We start from the raw sequence: 15,156 nt of genomic DNA on the forward strand, positions 1-15,156 counted from the left end.
ACCCTTCCCCACCCCGGCATCGGCACCGCGGCCACACCGGGACCGGTCCCTGCTGTCCCCGGACCGCGACACTGTATTCAGTCACCGGCCTCATTCCCATGGTCCCGACCCCGCCGGAGCCCCCCCGGTCCGGTGCTCCCCTCGACCCCCGGTGACCCGGCCCCACCCGGGGGCTGTCGCTGTCCTGGGGCCGGTGTCCCCCTCCCCGACCCCCCCAAGCCTCAGCCCCGACTCTTTTATTCAAATTCTTTTATTTTCACTCTTCCCGAGCGATCGCCGGATCCGGAGGAGATCCCTGAGCGGGGGATCAGCTCCCCCCCCCCCCACCCCCATCCCGGGTACCCCCGAAAAAAACGGGGAAAACACCCCAAAAAAAGGGATCCCGGGGGTCCTCCCTGACCTCAGGGGTGGGGGGACAGACACCCCCAAACCTTCACTCAGCAGGGAATGGGGAAACCTGAAAATAAGTCTGGGGTCCTTCAGAAATCCCGTCTGACCATGTGCCCCCGCCAGGCAGCCCCGGGTGGGGACCCCCAGGATCCCCCCAAGGACCCCAGACCCCCCCCCCCAGGGATTTCGGGAGCACCTTCAGTGAGTGGGGGGAGGAAAGAAACGAATTGGGGGGAATCCAGGGGGTCTTCGCTGCCCCCTCCCCACCTTGGCGTGCTCAGGCTCAGCTCCCCCCCTCGCCCCCCCCCATACCACAAAAAAAAAAAAAGGGTGGGGGAGGGCACAGGAGCCCCAAAAAGGGCTGAGACCCCCAAATCCCCGACCTAATCCAGCTGCAGCTCATCCCCCCGGTATGGGGAGGGGATCCTTCATATCCAGTGTGAGCCCCCCGAAGCAGGGGGGGACCCGGGGTGGGGGTCCCCTACGTCCGCTGGGCATCGGCTTTGGCGAAGAGGCGGCTGTGCCAATAATCGGGATTATCGAAGGCGCAGTCCGAGGCTTCCAAACTCCGCAGGGGTTTCATGCCGGGCCCGGGGGGGCCACGACAACCGGGACAGCGCGGCCTCAGCACCGCCTCCATCTCCTCATAGCCCTGCTCGTCCTCTGGGGGGGTCACGGGGGTGTCCCCCGCTCTCATATCGGTGTAGCCCCCGCTGGGGTCGGTGCCCAGCGAGCGGCTGAGCCGCGGTTGTTTGTTCATGTACTCGTAGTCCTCTTCTTCCTCCGCCTCATCCTCGTCTTCATCACCCTGCGGACCTCCCTGACCTTGGGGAGCACCCGGGGGTCCCCCCGGTTCCGAGCCCACCTCCATGTACTCGTAGCCCAGCTCTTCCAGTGAGGCCGGTCGGGGTTGGGGGGCTCCCGGGGCCCCCCCCGGCCGCCGGTTCATGTACTCGTACTCCTCCTCCTCCTCTGGGTCCGGTACCGAGCCCCCGGCGGGGTCTGCATCTGCTAGGGGAGGGGTCGTCAGACACCGGAGAGGGCCCACCCCCCACCCCCCCGAGCCCTCCCGGGGTTCCCCCTGGCTGTCCATAGGACCCTCGGTTTGGGGGGGCTCACCTGGGCTCAGCCCAGCCTGAAATCCTAAAAGATCATCCCCTAAATGATGCCCCCACAGCCTGGACCCCAAAAGCAGGGGTTGGTTCCCCCTAGAGCCACAGGAGACCCCAAACTTGAGAGATGGGACCCCTCCCGATTCGAGCTAGTGGGAATCCCCCCACCCTTAAGGACCCCGTGAATGGGGAGGAGCCCCCAGACCCAACCCAGTGGGACAAGAACCCCCATTCCCCAAGACCCCCGCGGACAGAGGAAGCCCCAAAACTGAATTCAAAGAAATGGAACCGCCCCCCCGTCCTTGAAACCCTCAAGGACAGGGGGATTCCCCCAGCCCATGTGGGACCCCCACAAGGACCCCTCCTCACCGCGGAGGGCACAGTTGGGGGTGACGTAGCCATTGGGGTCCTCCTCGCTGCCCTCGGAGCTGGGGGGCGGGGGGGGGAAGCTCTCCCGCTGGGACAGGTACGCGCTGTCCCCCCGAGAGCGGAGGCTGCGGCAGAGGCTCCCGGCCAGGGACCCCCCCTCACCCAGCTCCAGCTCCGAGGCGGTGCCGCGACCCTCGGAGGATTCCGACACCGTCCGGCCCAGCGACTCCTGACGGCTCCGCCGCAGCGGCCGCGACCCCCCGGCCTGGGGACACCGGGAGTGAGGGGGGGACCCCAACTTTGCCACCTCCCTGGGACCCCCCCACCCTGAGGGACCCCTGCGGACCCCACCCCCATTCCTGCCACACCTCACGGCCACCTCTTTCCCTCCCCTGTCGCCCCTTTGTGTACCCACCCTGGCATCCCATGGCAGACCCCCCAGAGCCCCCCCAGAGCCCCCCGGTACCTGTCGGGTGCAGCCGAGGCCGGGCTGGTTCATGGGGATGTATCCGGCGGGGGCGCTCAGCAGGCTGGGGCTCTGCGGGGACACGGGGCTGGCACCGCGGGGACACCGCGGGGACACACGGGGACACGGGGCTGGCACCGCGGGGACACCGCGGGGACAACGGGATCCCCCTCTGCTGCGGGAATGGGGCGGGGAGGGGGCGATACGGAGGGGGCAGAGCAGGGGTCGGCTCCAGAGCCCACCCCCATGGGGGGTTTGGGTCTGGGAGAGCTTTGTGTCACATCCTGGGACACTGTGGGACATCCCGGGACATTGTGGGACATCCCGGGACTCTGTGCCCCCATCCTGTTCTGTGCGACACCCCAGGACCCTGTGTCACATCCCAGGACCCCAATGTCACATCCTAGAACCTGGTGTCACACCCAAGGACCCCATTGCCGCATCATGGGACCCTGTGCCACCTCCCAGTCCCCCGTGTCACACCCCAGGCCACCTCCCCCAAGCCCCCCGAGTCCCCCGGGGGTCTCACCCGGGCACAGCTGCCCCGCGGGCGCTGTGGGTACAGCCCTGGCGCGAGGCCGAAGGTCACGTCCAGCTCCTCCTCCTCCTCCAGCTCCAGCGTCTCCACCTCGTCCAGCTCCTTGTCACTGAGGGTGGGGGGCTCGGCGGGGGGCGCGGCCCCGCTCTCCTGCTGGGGGGTGGGGAAGGGGTCAGGGTTGGGGGGTTCGGGAGAGTGGGGGGCTCACCTTGATCGCCAGGTATGGGAGGGGTCCCAGGTCAGGGTTGGGGGATGGGTTTGGGGGGGTCTGGGGGTCTCTGGGGGGGCAGGTGAGGGGGGTGGCCAGGGCTGGGGGTGGTGGTTCTGGGGGGTCTCTGGGAGGATCGGGGGGCTCACTTTGATGACTAAGTAGTTTGGGGTGGGGGAGTCTGGGAGGATTTGGGGGGCTCACCTTGATGACCGGGTAGCTCGGGGGGGTTTTGGGGGCTCACCTTGATGACCAGGTAGCTCGGGGGGGTTTGGGGGGCTCACCTTGATGACCGGGTAGCTCGGGGGGGTTTGGGGGGCTCACCTTGATGACCAGGTAGCGCGGCGGGTCCCGGGCCATGCGGGTGAACTCGTTGGCCAACTCCTTGAAGGTGGGGCGGATGTTCTCATCGATCATCCAGCCTGGGGGGGACAGCGGGGACACGGTCACGGGGGTGGGGACACGGCCAGGACATGGCTCTGGGGATGGGGACAGGAGTGAGGACAGGAGCAGGAATCTGTCCAGGGGACAGGAGCAGGGACCTGCCACACGGATGGGGACGGGAATGGGATCCTCCTGGGGATGGGGACAGGAACGGGATCTTCCTGGGAATGGGGACAGGTCTGGGGACAGCTCTGGGGACAGCTCTGGGGACCCCCGGCCGTCCCCCACTCACATTTCACCATCACCATGTAGACGTCGATGGTGCAGATCTGCGGCTGCGAGAGTCGCTCGCCCTTCTCCAGCAGGTCGGGCACCTCTGCCAGGCGGATCCCGGCGTAGGGCTCGGCCCCGAACGTCATCATCTCCCAAAGTGTCACCCCTGGGGCGGGGACAGGCGCCGTGAGCCCCGCGGGGACACCGGGGGGACACCGGGGGGACATCAGGGGACAGCAGGGGGACAGCAGGGGGACAGCAGGGGGACACCGAGGGGACACCAGGGGGACACCGAGGGGACACCAGGGGGACACAAGGGGACACCGAGGGACACCGGGGGATACGGGGCTGAACTCACCGTAGCTCCAGACGTCGCTCTGGTGCGTGTACTTGCCGAAGTGGATGCTTTCCAGGGCCATCCACTTGATGGGGGTCTGCGGGAAAAGGGGGCAGTGGGACACGGGGACAACGTGGGGACACGGCGGGGGTGGCACTCAGGGGGTCCTGGGGTGGACAGAGGGGATGGGATTCAGGGGATGAGATTTGGGGGGGTCAGGGTGGGGGACATGGGGGGGATGGGATATCCCTGGGTGCTGGGGACGTGGAGGGATTGGGGTTCAGGGGGTCCCGGGGGTGCAGGACAGGTGACACAGAGGGGATAGGGACAGTCCCTGGATGATGGGGGCACAGGGGATGGGATTTGGGGGTCCCAGGGGCACAGAACAGGTGACACAGGTGGCATTTAGGGGAAACCACACCAACAGGAGCCCCCACCTTGACCTCGTTGTAGAAATACTTCTTGTCATCGGGGTAGAGCAGGTCAGCGATCCCAAAATCGGCCACTTGCACCTGGCTGGGAGACTTGAGCAGAACATTGCGGGCAGCCAGGTTCCGGTGCACCATGCGGTGTTCCTCCAGGTAGTACATCCCCTAAAAAACGGGATCCAAATTGGGGTGCACCTCCTCCAGGTAGTACATCCCCTAAAAAACGGGATCCAAATTGAGGTGCACCTCCTCCAGGTAGTACATCCCCTAAAAAACGGGATCCAAATTGAGGTGCACCTCCTCCAGGTAGTACATCCCCTAAAAAACGGGATCCAAATTGGGGTGCACCTCCTCCAGGTAGTACATCCCCTAAAAAACGGGATCCAAATTGGGGTGCACCTCCTCCAGCTAGTACATCCCCTAAAAAAATGGGGATCTGAGTGGGTTTTTTTTTTTCTGTATTTATTTATTTATTTTGTATATTTATTATGTGTATATTATATTCAGGTAGTACATCTCCTAAAAAAAATGGGGATCCAGTGTTTTTAGGATGGAGAAATGGATCAAAAGGAAACACCCCAAAATCCTTCACTGAGTCAGACTCCCAGTTGTCAGGACCAGAGAAAGGCAGCGACAGGAAACACCCCAAAAACCTTCCCAGCCTCTGATTCTTAATTTTTAGGACCAGAGCAAGGTGCTTCACCATATCTGGCTTGCAATTTTTAGGACTGAGCAAGTCCCTTCAATGAATCTGATTCCCAGCTTTTAGGACCAAGAATGGCACTAACAGGAAACACCCCAAAAACCCTTCACTGAGTCTGACTCCAAGTTTTTAGGACAAGAGCAAGTCCCTTCACTGTGTTTGACTCCCAGTTTTTAGAACCAGAGAAAGGCACCGACAGGTAACTTCCCCAAAACCTTTCACTGAGTGTGACACTCAATTTTTAGGACCAGAGCAAGCTGCTCCACCGTGTCTGGCTCTCAATTTTTAGGACTGAGCAAGACACTGACAGGTAACTCCCCAAAAAACCTTCAGTGATTCTGACTCTAAGTTTTTAGGACCAGAGCAAGCTGCTTCACCGTATGCGACTCCCAGTTTTTATTACTAAGCGAGACACCGACAAGAAACACCCCAAAAACCCTTCCCTAAGTCTGGCCCGCATTTTTTAGGACCCAAAAGTGCCCGTGATGCTGAGGACTGACCTTGGCCACCTGCACGCACCAGTTGAGCAGCAGCTGCGGGCTGATGGAGCCGCGGTTCTTGCGCACGTACTCGAGCAGCGAGCCCAGCGGCAGCAGCTGCGTCACCAGCTGCAGCTGCGGGCCCGGGCAGATCCCCAGCAGCCGCACGATGTACGAGTGGTCCAGGCTGCCGATGGCCAGCATGTGCTGGGGGGACAGAGTCAGCACCCCGCGGGGATATCCGGAGCAACCCGGGATTCGGGGGGCACACCCGGAGCATCCCCGAGCACCCCTGGAGCATCCCCAGAGCATCCTCGGGATTCAGGGGGACAACCAGAGTATCCCCAGAGCACCCCCGGAGCACCCCGGGATTCGGGGGGCACACCCGGAGCATCCCCGAGCACCCCTGGAGCATCCCCAGAGCATCCTCGGGATTCAGGGGGACAACCAGAGCATCCCCAGAGCACCCCCGGAGCACCCCGGGATTCGGGGGGCACACCCGGAGCATCCCCGAGCACCCCTGGAGCATCCCCAGAGCATCCTCGGGATTCAGGGGGACAACCAGAGTATCCCCAGAGCACCCCCGGAGCACCCCGGGATTCGGGGGGCACACCCGGAGCATCCCCGAGCACCCCTGGAGCATCCCCAGAGCATCCTCGGGATTCAGGGGGACAACCAGAGTATCCCCAGAGCACCCCCGGAGCACCCTGGGATTCCGGGGGACACACCTGGAGCACCCCCGATCCAGGGGGACACACCCAGAGCATCCCCAGAGCACCCCGGGATTCAGGGGAACACACCCGAAGCACCCCCAGAGCATCCTCGGGATTCAGGGGGACAACCAGAGCATCCCCAGAGCACCCCCGGAGCACCCTGGAATTCAGGGGGACACACCCAGAGTACCCCTGGAACAACCCTGGCCTTAAGGAGACACTCAGAGCACACCTGGAGCACCCCTGGATACAGGGGGACCCCTGGAACCCCCCAAACCCCTCCTGTGGCCCCAGAGGGAACCCCCAGAGCACCGCAAGGCACCCCCAGCTCCCACCCAACAATGGGGAGACCCCCGAGCTCCCCTAAACCACCACCAGAGCTCCCCTAAAACGCAGCCCTTGGCCCCACAGGGACCCTGGAGCACCCCCAGAATTCCCTCAGCCCCAGAGGGGACCCCCAGACCCCCCCGGCCCAAGGGAGACCCCAGAACCCCCCGGTGCCCCCGGCACTCACATCGGTGACGGCGTGGAAGGATTGCTGCCCGCTCCAGTCCTGGATCACCTTGATGCTCACCGGGATCTTGATAGAATCCCCGTCTGGGATCCAGATTCCCTGGGTGGATTGATGGGATGGGATGGGATGGGATGGGATGGGATGGGATGGGATGGGATGGGATGGGATGGGATGGGATGGGATGGGATGGGATGGGATGGGATGGGATAATGGGATGGGATAATGGGATGGGATGATGGGATGGGATGGGATGGGATGGGATGGGATGGGATGGGATGGGATGGGATGGGATGGGATGGGATGGGATGGGATGGGATGGGATGGGATGATGGGATGGGATGATGGGATGGGATGGGATGGGATGGGATTTGGGATGGGATCAATGGAATGAGATCAATGGGATCAATGGGATGGGATCAGTGGGATCAATGGGATGGGATCAGTGGGGTGGCCCCTCAGCCCCCTCCCCAAACCCCACCTTGTGCACGGTGCCAAAGACGCCGGAGCCCAGGACCTTGAGGCGCTTCAGCTCCGTCTCCTTGAAGATCCGGGCCAGGACCTTGTTGGCTTTTTCACTGGGATCCAGCGGCTCCAGGCTCTGCTGGGCAGGACACGGAGTGGGAATGGGGAACGGGAATGGGAATGGGAATGGGGAATGGGAAATGGGAATGGGGAACAGGAATGGGGAATGGGGAATGGGGAATGGGGAATGGGGAATGGGGATTGGGGAATGGGGAACGGGAATGGGAATGGGAATGGGAATGGGGAATGGGGAATGGGGAATAGGAATGGGAATGGGGAATAGGAATGGGATTGGGGAACAGGAATGGGGAATGGGGAATGGGAATGGGGAATGGGGAATGGGGACAGGGATGGGGAACGGGAATGGGAATGGGGAATGGGGAATGGGGAATGGGGAATATGAATGGGGAACAGGAATGGGAATGGGGAACAGGAATGGGGAATGGGGAACAGGAATGGGAATGGGGAATGGGGAATGGGGAATGGGGAACGGGAATGGGGACAGGGATGGAGAACGGGAATGGGAATGGGAATGGGAATGGGGAATGGGGAATGGGAACAGGGCAGGGGACAGGGCTGGCGACAGGGATGGAACAGGAATAGGGATGGGGAGAGGGACAGACACGAGGACAGCAGCACAGCAGGACGAGGACACAGAGCGACTGGGACGGAAGCAGAGATGGAGACGGGCGGGGACGGAGCTGCCGAGGGCCGGACACGGCTCCAGCCCGGCAGGACACAGGACCGGGCCGGCCCCCGCCCCCTCCCCGCCATCCCGGGGCCGCTCCCGGTTCTCCCGGCCCTGACCTCGCCCCTCTCCAGGTAGCGCCGCATCGCGCGTTTCTTCTGGATCTTCTTGCCCCTCCAGTAGAGCAGCGCCAGCAGCACCAGAGAGCACGAGAGGAAAACGGCCCCGACCACCATGACCGCGATCAGCGTCGGTGTGCGCCTGCGGGACCGGGACCGCACCGGGACCGCACCGGGACGGGACCGGGGTGGATAGGGACAGGGATGGGGACGGGACCGGGACCGGGGTGGATAGGGACAGGGATGGGGACGAGGACGGACACAGGGTTAGGGTCCCCGCAGCCCCCTGGGGTCCCCGCAATCCCCCCAGGGTCCCCGCAGGCTCCCCCGGGATGTCCCCACACCCCCCCCGGGATGTCCCCAGCCCCCCTCAGTACCTGGACACGGGCAGGGTGTCCCCCAGGCAGTCCCGCAGCAGTGGCCCCACACAGCTGTGGGGAGGGACATGGGGGTCAGCGGGTGGGGGACCCCCCCAGCGGAGACCAGGCACCCTAGCTTGTGCCCCACGGGGTCCCCAGACCCCCAGCCTGCCCTAAATGATGTCTCAGGTCCCTCAACCTGTCCCTCGTGGGGCTCCCAAACCCCAAAATGCCCCGGGATGCCCTGGAACCCCCACCCTGCCCCCAGTGATGTCCCAGGACCCCCACCCTGCTCCCCAAAGAGGTTTTGGGACCCCCAACCTGCCCTCCACGGGGTCCTGGGAACCTCCACCCTATCCCCAGGGGGGTCCTGAATCCCCCCAAGCTGTCTGGTTCCCCCCACCCCACCCCCAGTGATGCCCCACGACCCCCACCCTGTCCATAATGATGCCCTGGCACTTCCACACTGCTCCTCAAAGAGATTTTGGGACCCCCACCCCGCCTGTAATGATGCCCCAGGACCCACACCCTGCCCCTCATGATGCCCTGGCACCCCCACCTTGCTCCCCAAAGAGATTTTGGAACCTCTCAACCTGCCCGGGACCTCTCACCCTGCCCCCAGTGATGTCCCAGGACCCCCACCTTGTCCCCCAAGGAGGTTTTGGGACCCCCAAGTTGCCCGTGTCCCCCCACGCCGCGCCCCCCGTGCCCAGCGCACCCCCGGGTGCAGTTCTCGTGGCAGGGCCGGCACTCGCGGCTCCCGTCCGGGAATTTGTAGATGGGGCCGCGCTCGCCCAGGACGCCGTCGGGACATCGCTCCACGCAGTGGGGCCCGTCGCGATAGTGGGCGCAGCGCGTGCAGGTGTCGGCACCCTGCGGGGTGAGGGGTGTGACACGAGTGGGGACCCGCGGGGACAGCGGGGGACAGGGCGCGGGTGGCGGCCCGGCCGTACCGAGCCATTGCAGGTGGCGCCGCCGTCGATGCGCTCGCACTCCGGGTGGCACTCGGAGCATTCTCCGTCCTGAGAGAACTCGCGAGGGTCCCTGCGGGCACCGGGCGGTGTCACCGCGACAGCGACATCGCCACGCCGGGGTCGGCAGCAGGGCCTGGCCCACCCTGGGGTCCCCCTGTCTCCATCCCACCCTGGGGTCCCCCTGACAGTGTCCATCCCACCCTGGGACCCCTCCATGCCCACCCTGGGCTGATCTCCCACCTCACGACCTCACCCCAGTGCCCACCGTGGCGGCCCCATGTCCCTCCATGTCCCCAGCGCCCCCTGTGCCCCCCCATGCCCTCTGTGTTCCCCCATGCCCCCATGTCCCCTGTGCCCTCCTTGCCCCCAGGGTTCTCTCTGCCCTTTTGTCCCCCCATGTCCCCCCTGCCCTCCATGCACTCCTTATCCCCTCATGTTCCCCGTGTGTCCTGTGCCCCCCATGCCCCCTTTGTCCCCCCCGTGTCCCCCCGTGTCCCCGTGCCCGCTGACCCCTCGGTGAAGTGGCAGGTGGACACGCAGACCCCCTTCCTGCTGTAGTGGCGACAGGACAGGCACTGCCCGGGCCCGGGTCCCCAGCAGCCCTCGGCCGAGCACAGTGGGTCACAAACCTTCCCCTCTTGCTCTGTGGGGACAGGGGGGGTCACCGCGGGCTGGGGGTCACCCCACATGGGCTCAGAGCGGGGCTGGGGGTCCCTGTGACATGAAGGGACAAAGGGGACTCGGGGCAGGGTCTGGGGGTCACCCATGGGATCAGAGTGGTGCTGGGGGTCCCTGGGTCTCGGAGGGATGGGGGAGCTCAACTCGGGCTCTGGGGCTGCCTGAGGGGTCCCAGAAGGTCCCACACCCCCTCCCTGGTGGGACGGGTGGGAGGGGTCTCAGTCATGGCTCTGGGCATCCCCCATGTCCCCTTCCCCATGGGGGGGGGGGGTCTCGGTGTGGGGTCTGGGGGTCCCGGTGACCCTTCCCCATGGGATGGACCCGGTGCCTCTCAAGGGGTCTGGGGGTGCCCAAGATGTCCCGCGGAGGGTCCCACGCCCCCTCCCCAGCCCTGCCCACGCACGGCACTTGTTGGGGGGCCGGTTGTTGCGGATGTCGAGGTCGGCGCGGCTGCGGCTGAGCGCGGCCCAGTGCACGGTGTGCAGGAAGCAGAGCCGCCGGTTCTCCGTGATGTACACGCGGCCCGCGCTCACCTCCCGCAGCGAGCGCAGCCCCAGCGATGTCACGTTCTCGTTCTTCATGATCAGCAGAGAGAAGCCGCGGCTGCGGGAGGGGGTCGGGAAAGGGGAGTTCGGGGAGCTGGGAATGCTGCGGGAGTCGCTCAGGGAGCTGCTCCGGGAGCTGGGGACGCTCCGGGAGCTGAGGAATGAACCGGGAGCTGCTCCGGGAGTCGGGGGATGCTCCGGGAGCTGGGGATGCTCCAGGAGCTGCTCTGGGAGCTGGGGATGCTCCGGGAGCTGAGGAATGAACCGGGAGCTGCTCCGGGAGTCGGGGGATGCTCCGGGAGCTGGGGATGCTCCAGGAGCTGCTCTGGGAGCTGGGGACGCTCCGGGAGCTGAGGAATGAACCGGGAGATGAGGAATGAACCGGGAGCTGGTCTGGGAGCTGGGGAATGAACCGGGAACTGGGAATGCTCCGGGAGCCGGGGAATGAGCCAAGAGTGAGGGGATGCTCAGGGACACGGGAGCTGCTCCGGGAGCCGGGGGATGCTCCGGGAATGAGGGAATGCTCTGAGAGCCAGGGAATGCTCCGGGTATAAAGGAATGCTCCTGGAACCGGGAGATGCTCCAGGAGGGAGGGATGGAGGGGATCCAGGGATAAAGACATGGGGACAGGACTAGGGGGTGCCGGAACGAGCGGGGATCCAGGGACGAGGGGTTGCAGAGGCTGGGAAAATGGGGAATTCAGGGATCGGGAAAACGGGGAATTCAGGGATCGGGAAAACGGGGAATTCAGGGATCGGGAAAACAGGGAATACAGGGATCAGGAAAACAGGGAATTCAGGGATCAGGAAAACGGGGAATTCAGGGATTGGGAAAACGGGGAATTCGGGGATCGGGAAAATGGGGAATTTGGGGATCGGGAAAACAGGGAATTCGGGGATTGGGAAAAAGGGGAATTCGGGGATCGGGAAAATGGGGAATTTGGGGATCGGGAAAACAGGGAATTCGGGGATTGGGAAAACAGGAAGTTCAGGGATTGCGAAAACAGGGAATTCGGGGATCAGGAAAACAGGGAATACAGGGATCAGGGGCGCAGGACACACGGCAGGGGCTCCTCACTTGTACAGGCTCCGTCCCCCGATGGTCTCGAGGTTGGAGAAGACGCTGAAGTTGTGCATGTGCTTGGGCCAGGACTGGATGTTCAGGTACCCTGCGGGGACAGCACGGGCTCAGGGCGGCCCCAGGGGTCCGGGGGAGCTCCAGGGGGGTCCCGGCACCCCCAGCCCCACTCCTCACCCGTGATCTCCCGCACCGTCCGGAACACGTTCAGCTTCTCCGGGTCCAGCGCCGAGATGTTGCGCCAGGGGTCCCTGTGGGGCCGGAGCGGTCAGCGGGGCTGGGCCGGGGGGCTGCACCCCTCAACCCTCCCCAACCCCCCCCAAATCCCATCCCTCACCCCTCCAGGCCCGTGATGAGGAAGTCGAGGTTGCCCAGGATCTTGGTGCAGTTGATGAAAGTGTCGATGTTGCTGGAGTCCACGGTTTGGTATTTGCTGCCGGCGCCGGTGCCCTCGCAGGCTGTGGGGTGTGGGCAGGGGGTCGGGGGGGGTCCCGCAGCCCCCAGACCCCACCTCGGGCACCCCCGGGGACCCCCTGCCCCGTACCCTTGGGGCACAGCCCCGCACAGGGCTCGCAGATCTTCAGCCCGTTCTTCTCCACTTCCATCTTGTCGTTGGGGCAAGCGCGCACGCACGAGCTCTGGTCCACCACGAAGTTATCTATGGGAGACCCTCGGGGTCACCTCGTGTCTCCCCAGAGCCCCTCAGAGCCCCCCGAAAATCCCCCAGATCTCGACTCACGGGGGCATTCCCGCACGCAGACGCCCCCGTACTGGTATTTGGTGTCGGGGTTGGGCTCCAGCTGGAAGGTGAGCTTGTTGTAGATGAGGGGCTGGGGACACAGAGGGACACACGAGCCGCTGTCGTTGAAGTGTCGGCAGGCCTGGGGAGGGACAGACGGACAGATGGACACGGGGTGGAGAGATGTACGGACACAGGATGGACACAGGGATGGAGAGATGGACACGGGATGGACACAGGGATGGACACGGGGATGGACACGGGGATGGACACAGCAGGACACAGGAGCTGCTGTCATTGAAGTGCCAGCAGGCCTGGGGAGGAACAGATGGCAGACAGACAGACAGACATGGGGATGGACACATCGACACAGAGATGGGCACAGGGTGGGAGTGGGACACAGGGGTGGATGGGCACATGGATGGGCACACGGACACAAGGATGGACAGACAGATGGACAGAGGGATGGACAGACAGACAGACGTAGGGATGGATGGATGGATGGATGGATGGATGGGTGGACGGACAGACACGGACACAGACGGACAGACGGACACGTACGAAGCAGTGAGTGCGCAGGGGCCCGGTGCAGCCGCCCGCGCACTCCTCGTGGCAGCATTCGTTGGGCGCGCGGCCGAAGCAGCGCCCGTTGCACTGCGGGGCACAGATGGTCTTGGTCACTGTGGGGACACCGGGAAGGTCACGGGGGGGTCACGGGGGGGTCACGGGGGGCCGGAGGGGTCTGGCCCACCCCAAACCCCCCTCCTCCCCCGGAGCCCCCCGGTACCCACGTTTTTGGCAATCCTCGGGGCCCGGCCCCCAGCAGTGACCGCCGCAGCTCTCGTGGCACGGGGCACCTGTGGGAGAACGCGGGGCGTCAGCCAAAAGGACCCCAAAAACAGGGGTGAGCCCAAACCCAGGGGTGACCCCAAAGGGACGCCAAAACCAGGGGTGACCTCAAAGGAAGCCCAAAAACAGGGTTCACCCCAAACCCAGCGGTGAGCCCAAAGGGTTCACAAACCCAGGAGTGACCCCAAAAGGACCCCAGAAACAGGGGGGACCCCAAAAAGGACCCCAAAAACAGGGGGGACCTCAAACCCAGGGGTGAGCCCAAACCCAGGGGTGACTCCAAACAGACCCCAAAACCAGAGGTCACCCCAAACTCAGGGATCATCTCAAAGCCAGGGGTGACCCCAAAGCCAGGGGTGACCCCGCAGCCCCCCCGCTGTCCCCTGCACGCACAGCCCTGGCCGTTGTCCCTCACGAGGGGCTCCAGCTGCGTGTCCCTCATGATGTCCCTCCACTCCACGGTGTCCACGTGGCACAGCTGCGCGTTCTTCTCGATGTACACCCCCCCCGCCAGGATCTCTGCGGTCACAGGGGGGACAGGGGGTCACAGGGGGTGGCAGAGCCCCCCCGGACCTGCCCAGCAGCGCAGGGAGGGGATGGGGACCTTGGGGACCTTGGGGACATTGGGGACCACCCCAGCTCCAAGGGACAGCAAAGGGGACATGGTGGAGGCACCACCCTGGGATGGGGACCTTGGAGGGCACAGAGGGGTGGCCCCACACTGGGGTGAGGACACTGGGGGTGTCCCTTCTCCGTGCCACTCTTGTGGGTGTCCCCAGCCCCCTGCAACGTCCCCAACCCTCCACAGTGTCCCCAGCCCCCCGCCATGTCCACAGCTCTCCACGGCATCCCCAGATCCCTGTGGCGTCCCCACCCCACACGATGTCCTCTCCCCACGATGTCTCCTGCTGCACACGATGTCCCCAGCCCTGCCACGATGTCCCCAGCCCCCCGTGGTGTCCCCTCCTCGCCGTCCCACCCGTGAGCTGGTTGAGGCCGAGCTGGCGCAGCGCGTGCGTGGCGTTGGTGTTGTAGTTGAGCAGCACGAAGAGCGCGAAGCGATCCTCGTAGAACTGAGTCCCGCGGATCACGCGCAGGTTCTGCAGCGGCAGCGCCGCGAACACGTTCATGGCGATCAGGATGTAACCGGTCACCTCCCGGATGGTCTGCGGGGAGCTCGGGGTCACCTGCTGGCCATGGCCACGGTGCCCATGGTGGCCAGGTCACCTCCAAATTTGCCATGTTCTCCCCTTGATGGCCATGGTGGCCATATGACCTCCAAACTGGGCACGTCCTCCCTTGCCTGGCTATGGTCCCCCATGGCGGCCACGTCCCCTCCAAGCTGGCCACCCCTGCCCTGGCTGACTGCAGCAATGTCCCCTGTGTGGTCCCCGTCCCCTCCGAGCTGGCCACGTCCCCCCTCAATGGCCACCCCCGCGTCCCCCAGGGGTCACCTGGAGGAAGGAGAGGTCCTGGGTGTGGTCGATGAGGACGATCTCCAGGTTGCCCATGACGATCTCGCAGTTGTTGTACATCTTGTGCAGGGTCTGGTACTGGTGCCGCGCGTCCCCCGTCACGCTCAGCCCGTTCAGCGTCCCCGCGCACACTGTGGGCACCCACGGCGTCACCGGGGCCACCGTGGCCACCACGGCCACCAGGACCACCCCCTTGTGGCCACGGCACCCCTGCACG

At 64.7% G+C, this 15,156-nt stretch overlaps 1 protein-coding gene across 3 annotated transcripts; it reads right to left on the reverse strand.

Moving 5' to 3' along the window:
• Nucleotides 1-710: 710 nt before the first annotated feature.
• ERBB3 (erb-b2 receptor tyrosine kinase 3) lies at nt 711-15,070 on the reverse strand. 3 transcript variants are annotated; one of them, XM_062510885.1, is made up of 27 exons: nt 14,919-15,070; nt 14,444-14,630; nt 13,858-13,983; nt 13,407-13,472; nt 13,177-13,295; nt 12,616-12,757; nt 12,421-12,534; nt 12,214-12,334; nt 12,054-12,127; nt 11,877-11,967; nt 10,658-10,857; nt 10,087-10,219; nt 9,556-9,646; nt 9,321-9,475; nt 8,621-8,674; nt 8,244-8,385; nt 7,393-7,512; nt 6,915-7,013; nt 5,709-5,894; nt 4,515-4,670; nt 4,099-4,174; nt 3,760-3,906; nt 3,408-3,505; nt 2,867-3,025; nt 2,338-2,409; nt 1,872-2,136; nt 711-1,398 (listed from the first exon to the last, which is right to left on the reverse strand). In XM_062510885.1, the coding sequence occupies exons 1-27, from the start codon at nt 14,997-14,999 to the stop codon at nt 872-874; spliced, it is 3,801 nt and encodes a 1,266-aa protein (XP_062366869.1). In that variant the 5' UTR covers nt 15,000-15,070; the 3' UTR covers nt 711-871. The 3 variants fall into 3 exon arrangements, with proteins under 3 accessions (XP_062366869.1, XP_062366868.1, XP_062366870.1); XM_062510884.1 differs by having other exon boundaries at nt 2,867-3,028; XM_062510886.1 differs by having other exon boundaries at nt 711-1,401; nt 2,867-3,028.
• Nucleotides 15,071-15,156: the final 86 nt, after the last annotated feature.

Source organism: Cinclus cinclus, chromosome 30 (genome assembly GCF_963662255.1).
Source record: "Cinclus cinclus chromosome 30, bCinCin1.1, whole genome shotgun sequence".
Classification (NCBI taxonomy): Eukaryota; Metazoa; Chordata; class Aves; order Passeriformes; family Cinclidae; genus Cinclus; species Cinclus cinclus.